Source organism: Aricia agestis, chromosome 6, assembly GCF_905147365.1.
Source record: "Aricia agestis chromosome 6, ilAriAges1.1, whole genome shotgun sequence".
Lineage (NCBI taxonomy): Eukaryota > Metazoa > Arthropoda > Insecta > Lepidoptera > Lycaenidae > Aricia > Aricia agestis.
Window position 1 is genome coordinate 3,361,147 of NC_056411.1, and position 14,202 is coordinate 3,375,348.

At 37.8% G+C, this 14,202-nt stretch overlaps 1 protein-coding gene across 1 annotated transcript; it reads left to right on the forward strand.

Annotated features, from left to right (window-relative positions):
• The first annotated feature begins 635 nt into the window (after positions 1-635).
• LOC121728068 (ejaculatory bulb-specific protein 3-like) lies at positions 636-12,163 on the forward strand. Its single transcript, XM_042116173.1, has 3 exons — positions 636-687; positions 1,682-1,870; positions 11,970-12,163. The coding sequence occupies exons 2-3, from the start codon at positions 1,690-1,692 to the stop codon at positions 12,161-12,163; spliced, it is 375 nt and encodes a 124-aa protein (XP_041972107.1). The 5' UTR covers positions 636-687; positions 1,682-1,689.
• The last annotated feature ends 2,039 nt before the right edge of the window (positions 12,164-14,202 follow it).

A 14,202-nucleotide genomic window follows, 5' to 3' on the forward strand; every position in this document is an offset into this window, starting at 1 on the left:
CATTTAAGTAATCAATGTGCCACTCTGAGTGCGGCAGAAATAAGATTTGCCTATTTACTTTTGCGCTATCCATACTATAAATGCGAAAGTGTTCAAAGTTGGCCACTTCTGTCTATTATGGTTGAAAGCAGCCTATGTTAGGTATTACAAATTCTTAAAAATTCTACATTTGCAAAATGGAATGTGTGAATGAATGAAATAAATGCATTTGCCTTATGCATTACACGCTCATGCAAGCGACAGTCAATTCCGTCAATCATGAATTATGTTTGACTGATGGTGACTGACGGACTGACGAACGGTATTAAACGGTCACTCAATTCTCTTCAGTTGTATGTCAGTCAAAGTCAAAAATTCGTGCCTGATGGTTGCATGACGCAAGGATCAAAATATCCAGATTTTTGTCAATCAACTTCATGCAACCGTCTGTCACGCTCTTACACGGTAGGTTATCAATCAGTTACAGCCATGGCCCATGACTGTGGTAAAACTGACAGCAAAACCTGTAATGTATGTCCGTGTAATGGAGGCCTTGATTATTATTCTAGAATTATTTTTATAACAAATTAGTAAATTCGTCGCATTCTTAAGTTGATAATTTGGTATTTATAACGCAGGTAAGGAGGCACTGGCACAGTATCACACAACATAATTCTACGTAAGGTGTACTACTGAAGCAGTTTATTGGTAAGTTCTAGTTCCAAAACACAATCTAACATCCAGTCTCTACTAACATGTTAGGTAATTTAAGTTTAAAATAGATAAAATATAATAAGTATGTAATGTTACACGAACAAGTGCGATGTCAAAGCTAGAGGTTACCGTTTGGTTCAATAATTATTAGAATCTTCTATCACGAGCCTAGTTTAGTATCGGATAGGTAGAGCTAGGGTGTTCAGGGTTAAAGAGTTCAACAATAATAATAATATAATAGCTCCCACACCGGTTTCGGTGACGGTGGCCGGTTTCATTGAAACCAGGCCAGCTACGCAGGAGTAATTTTATAGTGCCCAAGTGTGTGCGCAGTACACAAGAGCACTCCCTATTCCTTTACTCTCATAACCCAGTGGGTCAGAAGACCGACACGAACGGCGAGAGATCAGGCGCAGGACCGACTTTTTACATACCCATCCGACGCATGGATCATCTTACTTGTCAGACAATCAGGTGATCAGCCTGCATTGTCCTAACCCACGACCCCCGAGTCAAGAGCCGCGCTCTCTACCACTAGACCACGGAGGCGTACCACGAGATCACGAGTTCAACAATATTCATGTATTAACATGCGCGTGTAATAAATTATAACATTTTTGTTTATTAGAGAATTAATGTACTGTCGAAGAAATTGATTCATAGGCAGTTGATGGACGAAACGATTCCGTCGAGTAATGTCAGTTAAAAATAATCGAGTTCCAAATATTCCACCGCAACATACATGTACTCGTACTTACATACATACAGAGCAAGTTAAATAAAAGCTTTTAATAAAAGTAGTGATCTGTCGGCTGCCGGCTGGGTTTACATAACGCGATCAAATTACGTAGGTCTACCATCTACTTATAAATCAACTTCTCTAGTACTATATTTTGAATTTTCCATGACGGTTTTAAACCCAACCCCCTTTTAAACGGTAACACTTCAACCACCTTTTCAATTTCTTTCTTTTTGCTCCACTTTTCAGATACTACAATGAAGCTCCTGCTGCTCCTACCTCTAGTGGGCGTGGCCCTGGCCTACACGGACATGAACGACAACTTCATCGTGGACACCATGATGCAGGACCCGGCCAAGGCTCGGAAGGAGACGCAGGAGCTCACCGCGTGTCTGTTGGACGAGGGCCCGTGCGAGGGTTTCAATGCGGCCGCTAAGAGTGAGTAGATGTTTGTGTGAATTACATTTATAAGTAGCTACCTTCATGAAACTCCTCCTGAGCGTCTCAAATGAAATGCGGTAACTATTAGATACCTGTTCTATAAGAAACAATTACAGTGTGGGAATATGCGTGGAGGCCGCAAAGGAAGATCTTCTGCCCGAGCGAGTTGGTATGCTCGGTCAGATAGATCGAGACTATTGATATTGATTTTGGCTGTCGTATTTTTACCGCCTCTATTAGAAAACTTTGATGCGCGATGAAGTATTGTAGCACTGGGTGGCACTAGTTAGTTCACCACGAGAGTCTACAGAACAGCTCAGCAATATCATTATGACATGATGAGCTTATTTACTATCAAGCAAATTCACTAACTATGCGAATAGCATAAAATGGAACAACGTAGGCGATTTCTAAAGTTACTTTTTTGGTTTATCCAACTAAAGCGGTATTACAATGGAAATCGTGGAATCATATGACATTTCTATTGGTCATGAACTACATTTGCATCCGTTCGCTCAACAATGGCTCCTCTCAAATGATATTGGGACGCATTCGGTAACATTTCTAAAGGTCTATTGGTGGCACGATATGCCCTCTCAGCGAAATATAGACTTGTCGATAGATTAATATGAACTTGGAACTTTTGCGACGTACGAGTAGTTGAGTGAACATTGTTTAGATAGGGCACAACATTTTTTTTTAAACGAGAAATGAAAATTTCATGCACCTTTCATGAAAAACCTTTGAGCATCATAATATCTTCCTTTTGTACCGTCTTCTTATTGTATATTATATTCATTTCTACTGTACACTTATCTCTTCTAGTGTCTTCATGACTAAGAACTTTAATTCAGACAAAGATTTCCATCGGCCAGTAAAAAATTACCAACGTGCTCAACTCGATTTTGTAACAAAATATCAACAGTCCTTACAGCGTTTGTCTGACAAAGACGGCGACGATTTCCATACAGAATGAGGCTAATTGACAAACCCAGCTTAGGCCCACTTGCGCCAAAACTTTGAGTTAAATAAATAACCCGGGGCTTACTAACTCAGTGTTAACGTTTTTAATTTTTAACTCATACTTACTACATATTGCACCAGAAGAATTTATCCCAGAGTCAACTAACCCGGACTTATGTCATGTTCATTCATTCTTTTTACATCCAGCCAAATATGATAGAGCGAATGCTGAATAATTTAAGTGTACTGCTCTCTCTCTCTCCACAGTACTTTAAAATATAAGGCTATCTCCTTATGTCAGATTTGAAATGACACGTGGTTCTATGTCGCATTGTGCGTGCGTGTTGTGATATTTTGTGCAAATAAATAAAGCGGAAAATGATAAAAATTGGGAAGAAACACTTGTGTCCAATTATGTTTATCTAGTCTACCTATTTATGAAGGAGTTCACTAAAGACGCACTAATCCAATATTTATTATTATTAAACTTTGGTAGGGACTTACTTTTTATGCTCATTTGTATATTGCAATTATTTTCAATTTTATTCAATAAAAAGAGAACAGTTTCTTTTTCTAGGCGAAATCTTCGATGGAAATCTTTATCTCTTTGTGAGTAAATACGGGACCCTAAACAGATCGGTCCGTTCTACAATCCTTCTGTAATACGAGTCCCAACTAATGTATTCGATAATTTCTTCATCATCATCAGATAACAACCACTGATCATTTATCATGGTTAAACACAAAATAAAACCAGTACCTATTACTGAACACAACAAACTACATAAGTCATAACCGAAAAATCTCAGTTTTGATATTACTAACCCAGAGTTAGTTGATTTAACCCTCCGACATCGGTGCGTTAAAAATTTACAAAAATTAACTCGAGGTTAACTCCTAACTGTTGGTGGTGCAAGATATGATGTCATTTTAAATTCGAAGTATAATTTAACTCAGAGTTAAGCGTGTTAACCCTGTCTGGCGCAAGTGGGCCTTAGTGTATTATAAGGTGTTATGTGGCTATTAAAAAAATACATGTGGCACTCGGGGACTGCCGTGATAAAGCTATTGCATAACATTTTATATCAACTTATGCAATTAAAATTCGCATACGTCTAGTCGTAGTTGCACGCACACAAACACACCACACCCCGAGTCACACCGAGCCGAAGTCTGCTGAACTGAAATGACGTTAGACGAATGTTAGGTGTTTTTCGTTACGGAATTTCTTGATTCTGTCGCCGCGTTCAAAGCCCGCGATAAAAGCTATACAATAGCTTAAATTTTAAGGAAGCTAGCCTTACAATTTTGATCTTTTTTACAGTTCACGTCGTATCGGCCATGGCGGATGCCTGCGCCGAATGCGATGAGATGCAGAAGCGCGGAGCCTTCAAGTACCTGACCTTAATGAAGAAGGAGTTCCCCCAGCAGTGGGAGAAGTTCGAGAAGAGATACGACCCCACCAGGACCAACTTTGACAAGTTTGTGCAGAAACTGAGTGCTTATAAAGACAACTAGTGATGTGGCATTCAAATACATTTTATTTTAATACATGTTTTTTTTATAGTGCTGGTTTTATTTGAAAGCTTTAAAATTAATTGTCAACTTACTAAATATAGTTACTACCTACTTATCATAAAATTAAGGCTTTAGTCGTTAAGCGGGGCGGGAGCGGCGGTGGCGCGTTTCAATGTATCTGGGGGCCCGGTAGTGCCCCCGCCAAGACGAGCCAAGCGAAGCGCAAGGGCACTACCTACCTTTTCTCGAAGTGGTTCGCCGTTTTTTTAACATTTTTTTGGTTGGGGAAGGTGGGTGCGTATTCAAATCGGATCAGTAGTTTTCGTGTTAAAGAAAAAAGTTTCATACAAAATCTGACCCCCTGTTTGGTCCCCTTAGAGGGCTAGGGGGAAAAAATGTATACACCAGATGAAGACAAATATATATGCGAAAACCGTATTTAAATCGGATCAGTAGTTTTCGTGTGAAACTGGAACAAACATACATACAGACATACAGACAGACAAAAAAACTAACCACATTTTTGGCGTCTATAGCGATATAGTGACAGTCCCTGCCTATAATTTTTTGAATAATATTTTAAATGTACAGAATTTTCATTTTTACAGTTTTATTATAAAGCCCGTAAGCTATAATATATATTAATATATTTATAGCTAGACATATTTTCTATACTAAATCCACATGCCACAGAAAGTACACATACATACAGGGTGTAACAAAAATAAGTGATAATACTTTAGGGTGTGTACGTGTTCCTTGTAGAGAGTACACTGTGAAAGTACCAGCTCTGAAAGACCAAAATTTTTTTTCACTTTTGTATGGGGAAAGTCGTGACGCTCGGGCTCTTGTCTCCCTAAAGTATTATCACTTATTTTTGTTACACACTGTATATTATAGCTGAGTGTGTGGTCACGCGAAATTAGTATAGAAAATATATATTAATATGCCGAGCTATAAATATATTAATATATATTATAGCTAAGTCTGTGAGGGGCTTAATATGTATTAGACTAAGTATAGAATACAAAGTCTTAATTGAACAGCTCTAATACTTCAGATTTTATAGATATCTAAAATACGCTGGTTTGTACGCCGTAAAATAAGTTTAGTAGAGGGGAATGGAAGTTTAAATAAGAGACTTTCAACAATTTTATGAATTAGAACTTGAAAGTTTACACGGGATGGAGAATAACTGAAAACCTCTTAATAAAAATTAAAAAAAACACTAAAAAGACTGCCCAGCAAGACGTAACAACTAACAACTTACAAAAAGGACTGAAATCCCACCAAAAACATTTCATGTAAAATGTTACCTCGACGACCACAAAGAGCTTCTGCATCTACGTGGCCTAACTCTATCGACCCTAACTCCAACAAATTCTACATATCAGTAAGTATGTATGGCTTGGTCGTTTCGTCACTTACTTCAGATCAGAAACTAAATATTCGCCTCACCTCCACGACGGTAGCGAAACAGCGAAGCCATTAATACATTCTAGTTTTTCTAGTAGCTCTTCTGTTAAATCGATAAAACAAACATCAGCATGGTCCAATATAGGTAACAGTATTGTGTGCGCCAGAGCTGCAGCAGCAAAGCTACCAAGTATACGGAGAGATGCATTAGCCCGAAAAACTTTACAGCTAAGAGCATCAATGTGAAGTTTCCAGGACAAGTTACCGTCAAATGTGACTCCTAAATTCTTAACGCTGTCCACACAAGGATACGGGAGCCATCGAAGCTCAGTAGTGGGAGTTCCATATTTATCGGGAACGAAGCTTTGGGCTACCAATAATAATAGCTTGGCTCTTGCTGGGGTCAACACTTATGCCAAATGATTTGCACCAGCTGGCTAAGTAGAGGAGGTCTTTGTTGACGCGTTCAACTGGCTCTTTCAGATCCTCGATGAGAGTGTGCGTGTATACCTGGAGGTAGTCAGCATAATGATGATAGGATGATGTTAAGCGGCTACTGATGGAATTAATAAGTATAATAAAGGAGAGAGTACACCTCCCTGTGATACACCAGCGAAAGGGACAATCCATGAAGAAAAGCTGCGAATTCGCTGTCTGCGACCCCTTAGACAGCTGTCGAAGTATTTTATCAAATTAAATTTGGTATAGAGGGACTCAAAGTATATATCCATAGTCCATACTAAATTTTAGCAAAATCAGTTAAGCCAGCGGTCGGCAACACGCGGCCCGCGAACGTCTTACTTGCGGCCCGTGAATGTGTTATAAGTAAGTTATAATATAACGTATCAAAAACAGTGTTTTCTAATATTGCCAGTAGTAATTGCCTTTTAAGAACGTAGCTGTTTGTGTCATTTTATAACAAACACTAAACTTATTTCCCTTCATTATGTGTACCAAAAGGTTGCCGACCGCTCGGTTAAGCGGTTTGGAAGTGAAGAGGTAACAGGTACACTTTTGTAGTACGGATGGATAGCGCAAAAGTAAGCATCGGCAAATCTTCTTAGTAACACAGTTTTTTTATATTCTTCTCCGTCTTCTTTAAAGTTATTTGAAAAATCGAATGCAGATTGCTTGGCAAATAAAATGTATTATATAGAGTCTGGTTTCTTAACATGATTAAAATATTTCACATTACTTAAAACTGGAGATGCATTTTAATTTTGCTATTACAATACATACCGATCTATAAATATAACAATTTTAAATAATAGTTAAATATTTAAAATATATATTTTGTTTGTTTACTTAGTCATTGAACATGAATAAAATTAATAAAAATTAATTTAAATTTCCAACTTCGTGCACTTATTATGTTTATAAATACACAATACTTTTAAAAAATCCGCGATAATAATAAAAAGTATCCTATATTATCCTTTTCCGGGACCCAAACTATCTTCATACCAAATTTCATTAAAATCAGCTCAGCCTGCCTAGCATACGCCAACGAGATATCTCACTCTCGAGATAATTAATAACTACTCGTCTCATAATGTCAAAATCTCGACATTATCTCGACAAACTCTATAAAAATGAGTTATTTCGATGATAGATCTACGCGAGAAAAAATGTTTGTCATGCTAGGGTCAATAGAGATGAAAAGACAAACCATCAAACATCGAGAAAACATGTAGAGTGAGATATCTCGTTGGCGTATGCTTGGCAGGCAGGTATAAATTTCTGGTACTAGATTACATAAGTACAATGGAAAACTAAGATAATATTATTATTATAAATCAATTCAAATACGTAGTGTTCAAAGTTGGCCTCCTCGTACCGCTCAATGCGCATGGGCATCCCGCGCTGCGTTTCTTTTGAGTTTTTAACCGACTTCCAAAAAACAAGGAGGTTCTATGTTCGGCTGTGGATATTTTTTTTGTATGTTCAACGATTACTCCGCCCCGTTTGTGAACCGATTTTCGATTTTTTTTATAGGTAAAGTAAAGTAAAGTAAAGTAAATAGGAACAGAAGCGATTTTATTTATTTTAGAAAATCGCTTTTAGAAAATTTAAAACATAAATCATAACACGCTTGCGTGTGTATTATTGTAGGTAACAACCCAAGCGACGACTTTCTTATTACGTCAAACGTAAAAAAATCAAAAACAATTCATAAGTCGGCCTACTGATTAGTCCTGTCTATTATGGTGGAAAACAGCCTATGTTAAGATTTTTTTTCGTTTTCGGCATCTGAACTGACCCGGGGCAGGGTGGGCCGACAGGATACGGAAACAGCCGAAGTTTAAATTAATAACATAAACTACGTATTGCATAGTACTAAGTCTACGTGCTCCGTGGATCATCGGTTTTTGCGGCTATTTCCGTATCCGTTCGGCCTGCCCTGCCTGCCCTGCCCCGGGGCAGTTCCAGATGCCGAAAACGCTATTTGTAAATTCTTTCGAAATTTAAAAATGTCCAGTTGCAAAATTAACTAGAATTATTCTATCTAATTATTTTAATAACAAATTATTAAGTTCGTAGCATTCTTGGTTTAATCATTTCTTATTTATAACGCAGGTATGGAAGCACTGGCACAGTATAATATAATATAATTCTACGTAAAGTGTACTACTGAGGCAGTTTATTAGGTAAATTCTAGTTCTTAAACACCATCCAATTTTTATGTTAGCTTTGCTTCACAGAATACATAATATAATAATTAGTACCTTAGCCCAGCCATCAGCTGTCTATGAATCAACTTATCTAATAGTTTATAGTACTATATTTTGAATAATTCACGACGGTCTCAATCCCCAAACCACCTTTTTGACCGACTCCCAAAAAGGAGGAGGTAATACCGGCTGTATGTTTTTTTGTATGTTCAACGATTACTCAGCCGTTTTTGGTCTGATTTTCAAAATTATTTTTGTGTTATATAGGGTTTAACTCGAATTTGATACCATGTTCACAAAAATGGTGATCTGATGATGGGATCAATGAGCAGTCGAGGTAAATACTTACTTGAAAATTAAAACACAAATGGTGGTTAAGATATTGTTTCTAGTAACTTAAACATATTATGTTACAAATAAGTAAAATTTCATACGAAGGTGTCTCTTGATCCGAAGGCACTGAACAGAACTCCTGAACCTTTATAGACAAAAGTTTGGAAATTGCAGCATCGCTTAGATACCTGCAAGCATTTAGGTACCACAATTTCGCTTACTGTAACATATTGTGAATATGTAGTTAACATTCGTAGTGGTTATTTACGCATGAAGCCTTATCTTGTAGATAACTAAAAAGAGTAAAATTATTATATTTTAACAAAAAATTTGAACCGACTTTCAAGATATTCTTAAAAATATGATCTAAAAAGTATGAAATAATTCTTATTGTTCATTAGTGCCTTTTTCGAAATTCGACTAAACATCAACCAATTCTTCACTCAATTTTCATTCATTTGAAGTCGGTACCAGAGTAGACAGAGTAGTTATATGTCTATTGTGTCGGTACCATCACAGTATAGCAATATTAGCATATTGCTATACTGTGGTACCATGGTGACCACATTGGTCGATGTTAAGTCGAATTTCGAAAAAGGCACTAATGAAGAATAAGCGTTATTTCATACTTTTTAGACCATATTTTTAGGAATATTGTTTTTATCTTGGAAGTCGGTTTAAATTTTGTGTTGAAAAATAAGAATTTAAATGATAACCCTTCACCCTCCTTTTCAATGCTTCTTTTTACTCCACTTTTCAGCGACTACAATGAAGCTCCTGCTGCTCCTACCTGTACTGGGCGTGGCCCTGGCCTACACGGACATGAAAGACAACTTCATCGTGGACACCATGATGCAGGACCCGGCCAAGGCTCGGAAGGAGACGCAGGAGCTCACCGCGTGTCTGTTGGACGAGGGCCCGTGCAATGAATTCAATACCGTCGCTAAGAGTGAGTAGATGTTTGTGTGAATTACTTTTATAAATAGAACTACCTTCATGAAACTCCTCCTGAGCGTCTCGTTAATGAAATGCGTTAATGAAAACCATTACAGTGTGTGAATAATATGCGTGGAGGCCGCAAAGGAAGAACTTCCGACCGAGCGAGGTGGTATGGTGGTCAGATAGGAGACTATGAATTATGATATTGATTTTAGCTGTCGTATTTATACTGCCTCTTTTAGAAAACTTCGATGCGCAATGAAGAATTGTAGCACTAGTTCGCCACGAGAGTCTACAGAACAGCTCAGCAATAGCAATTATGACATGATGAGCTTATTTACTACCCAGCAATTTCACCAAACTATACAAATGGCATAAAATTGAACAACGTAGGCGATTTCTAGTTACTTTTTAACTTTTTTAGTTTATCCTACTAAAGCGGTATTACAGTGGAAATCGTGGAATCATATGACATTTCTATTGGTCATGAACTACATTTGCAACCGTTCGCTCAACAACAGCTCCTCTCAAATGAAATTAGGATGCGGGTCGTTCGCTGGTTCACACTTCACACCACAGATGGTTCACACCTTTGTTCGAAACAGCGAAGAATTGTTTTTTTTTTTAATTGCCCTGATTCATTCAAACAGAGAAGACCTTTTTTTATTTAGTGGATTCGAACCGCAGTGCAGATATTTCTGTTCTGTATAACATATTCCTTTAAGTACAGTTAAGCTCAACATAATTAAAAGTATGCGAGATGGGCGCAAAAAAAAATCCGACCTAAAAGAATTATAGCTAACATCATACTTGTAAAATAGTTATTAGCGGGTGAAATAACCATTGGCCATTGCTGGAAAATTTAAGGGTTTAAAATTAACTTTATAATGTTTTTTTTTTCTTCTTTTGATTGTTTTACTACTTTGTTCTCTTTTTATTCTATTCGTGCTGTACACCTATCTCTTCATGACTAAGAACTTTATTTCAGAAGATTTCCATCTTCTGAAATAAAGCATCGGCCATTAAAAAAATTACCAACGTGCTCAGCTCGATTTTGTAACAAAATACTACATAATCAACAGTCCTTACAGCGTTTGTCTCTGAAATTGCGTGTGCGGTGTGACAAAGACGGCGGCGATTTCCATACAGAATGAGGCTAATTGACAAACCCAGCACTCCAGCCGCAGCTGCCGCGGGGTCTACACGAGATATTTAGATAGGAAGGATGCGATTTTCGGAATTTGAAGTCGTGAATTTCGGGTTTTTGCAGTCAAGAAAACTATTTAACCCTTAACTACTACGGTGTTTTTACAGCCGGGTCACGAAATCTTTTGGCTATAGTTTTTGTATGCGTCAACTGATCGCTCCGTGATTTCGCGTGTTCTTCTAAAAGGTAAGGAGCCTCCGAATACGCAGGACAAACAGTGATTAGCACAGGCAGATTTTGATATACAAAGGTGGACCGGGTGTTTTTACACCCGTTGTAGTCATAATAGTACACAGAATCTTGTATATATGCAATTCTTGTATATATATATATATATATATATATATATATATATATATATATATATATATATATATATATATATATATATATATATATATATATATATATATATATATATATATATATATATATACAGATTATTATTATATGTATTATATAGTAGACTCGTCTAGTATATGACGTCAGAATCCATTTTGCTGCTGAGTATCCAAAACGCCGAAGGCAAGCTGCGTGCACACCGCGCGATCGCGGCGTCATCGCGGCATGTGCGCTGCGTAGTCGCGTCGCTTTCAAATCGCTCGCTAATCGCCAGTGTGATAAGGCCCTTAGTGTCATGAGAGTTGTGACAGTTAGATATTCGATATCTTTAATATAAAAAAAATACCTGTGGCACTCGGGGACTGCTGTGGACCGTGGTTAAGCTATTGCACAGCATTAAAATAAAATTCGCATACGTCTAGTCGTAATCGCACGCATACAAACACAGTACCAAAGTCTGGCAACGTCGGCGGCACAGCGGTGCGGCAACGCCTCACGACTGTGCCGGGCGGTGCGACGAACACCACACCCCAAGCTACACCAAGCCGAAGTCTGCCGAACTGGAACGACGTTAGACGAATGTGAGGTGTTTTTCGTTACGGAATTTTTTGATTCTATCACCGCGCTCAAAGCCCGCGATAAAACCTATGCAATAGCTTAAAAATATTTTAAGAATCTAGTCTTACAATTTTGATCTTCTTCACAGATCACATGGTATTGACCATGTCGGATGCCTGCGGCGAATGCGATATGATGCAGAAGCGCGGAGCCGTGAAGTTCCTGACCATGATGAAGAAGGAGTTCCCCCAGCAGTGGGAGAAGTTCGAGAAGAGATACGACCCCACCAGGACCAACTTCGACAAGTTTGTGCAGAAACTGAGCGTTTATAAAGACGACTAGTTATGTAGCATTTAAATGCACAATACATAACAATATTATGTTATTTTAATACATGTTTTTTTCCAAATATTGCTGGTTTTATTTGAAAGCTTTAAAATTAATTGCTTACTTACTAAGTATAGTTACTACCTACTTATCATAAAATTTAGTCTTAGTTAAGCGGGGCGGGAGCGGCGGCGCATTCCAATGTATAAATTGGACATTTCTTGAGGGCAGCGGCGGCGCGGCGCGCGGCGCATGACTACGTGGATGATTCCGTTACTTATCCATATAAATATATACATTGGAACGCGCCGCTCCCGCGACGCCGCCGCTCCCGCCCCGCTGTCCGCTGATTTCGATTCAACCCGCTTCAGTCTCGAAATCAGCGGGCAGCGGGGTGGGAGCGGCGGCGTCGTGGGAGCGGCGCGTTCCAATGTATAGAATTATATGGATAAGTGACGGAATTATCCACGTAAGTCGCGCGCCGCGCCGCCGCTCCGCTGCCCTCGATAACTGTCCAATCTATACCTACATTGGAATGCGCTGCCGCGCGCCGCTCCCGCCCCGCTTAACTAAGACTAAATTTAGCCTTAATTTTATGATAAGTAGGTAGTAAATATACTTAGTAAGTAGGCAATTAATTTTAAAGCTTTCAAATAAAACCAGCAATATTTGGAAAAAACATGTATTAAAATAACATAATATTGTTATGTATTAATATGCATTTAAATGCTACATAACTAGTCGTCTTTATAAACGCTCAGTTTCTGCACAAACTTGTCGAAGTTGGTCCTGGTGGGGTCGTATCTCTTTATCTTCTCGAACTTCTCCCACTGCTGGGGGAACTCCTTCTTCATCATGGTCAGGAACTTCATGGCTCCGTGCTTCTGCATCATATCGCATTCGGCGCAGGCATCCGACAAGAAACTAGATGACGCCCGCAACTCCGTTGCGCCAAAACTCGTTTATCGCGCGGGAACCGTACATTATTTCGAGACAAAAAGTATCCTATGTCCTTTCCCAGGACTCAAAATATTACCTCCATACAATATTTAAGCCAAATCGGTTCAGCGGTTTGGACGTGAAGAGGTAACAGACAGACAGACAGACACTTTCGCATTTATAATATGAAGTCTGTCATCGGTTGTCACTGGGAAAACATCGCGTTTACTAGCTCTCGCAAATTTATTCATAAACTCTTGTAAAAGTGATCAATCGAAGTGTTAATTGCGTCACGTTTGAAGATTAGTGGTTTTGGAACATAGTGAACAATAAAGTCCAGCTTGAATTGTGTGGAAAATAACTTCAAACTGTGCCGAAAATTAGTATTTGACATTAGTGCTTAGTCATAGTTTTCGAAGTACCCACTTGGGACTATTTTATTGCGGTCAATTTGAATTTGACATTTGTCAGTGATTGTCAAAAGTGCGAATCATAGACAATCGGTGTTGCCACTTCACTGTGCAAAAATTCCAACAATATACTCGGGATAATTTACAAAATATGGCTTGCTTTAAATGTAAAATCTAAGTCCAAGATAAATTTATAAGTAGGATTAGGTAAAAACTAAAAAATAATTTTCTAAGTAGGATTAGGTAAAAAAACAGGTAAAGCTATATTCTTATTATTTATATAAATGTAAAGTCATAGAAACGCAGGTTAATTATATCATAGAATAAGTTATTTTATTATGTTTATTAACCTTGAACAATTAATAATAATACACATATTAGAGGTATAACATGGTCAATGACAATAATTTACACGTTTCTTAAATATTTATGTTTTTAATTAGGGTTTCGAAATGACGTCTTACTTTAAGTAGGTTATAGGTATTCTTTTTAATATACAATAGTATATTGCCTACATTAAAACAAAAATGGAAAAAATAATCTTTACTTAAGAAAAATAAAGTCCCATTAAATCCATAAGTCACGCAATAAAAAAGAAAACATCTTTTCCGCCCTAATAAAATTACAGACATAAGATCTCAAATAAAAAGGTGTTATTTATATTATTACAAATAGACATTTCAACCCATTAAATCCATAAGTCAC

Coding starts and splice junctions, on each gene's coding strand:
- LOC121728068 (XM_042116173.1), top strand. CDS start 1,690: ATGAAGCTCCTGCTGCTCCTACCTCTAGTGGGCGTGGCCCTGGCCTAC. Junction 1,871..11,969: donor TTTCAATGCGGCCGCTAAGA/GTGAGTAGATGT, acceptor TCTTCTTCACAG/ATCACATGGTATTGACCATG.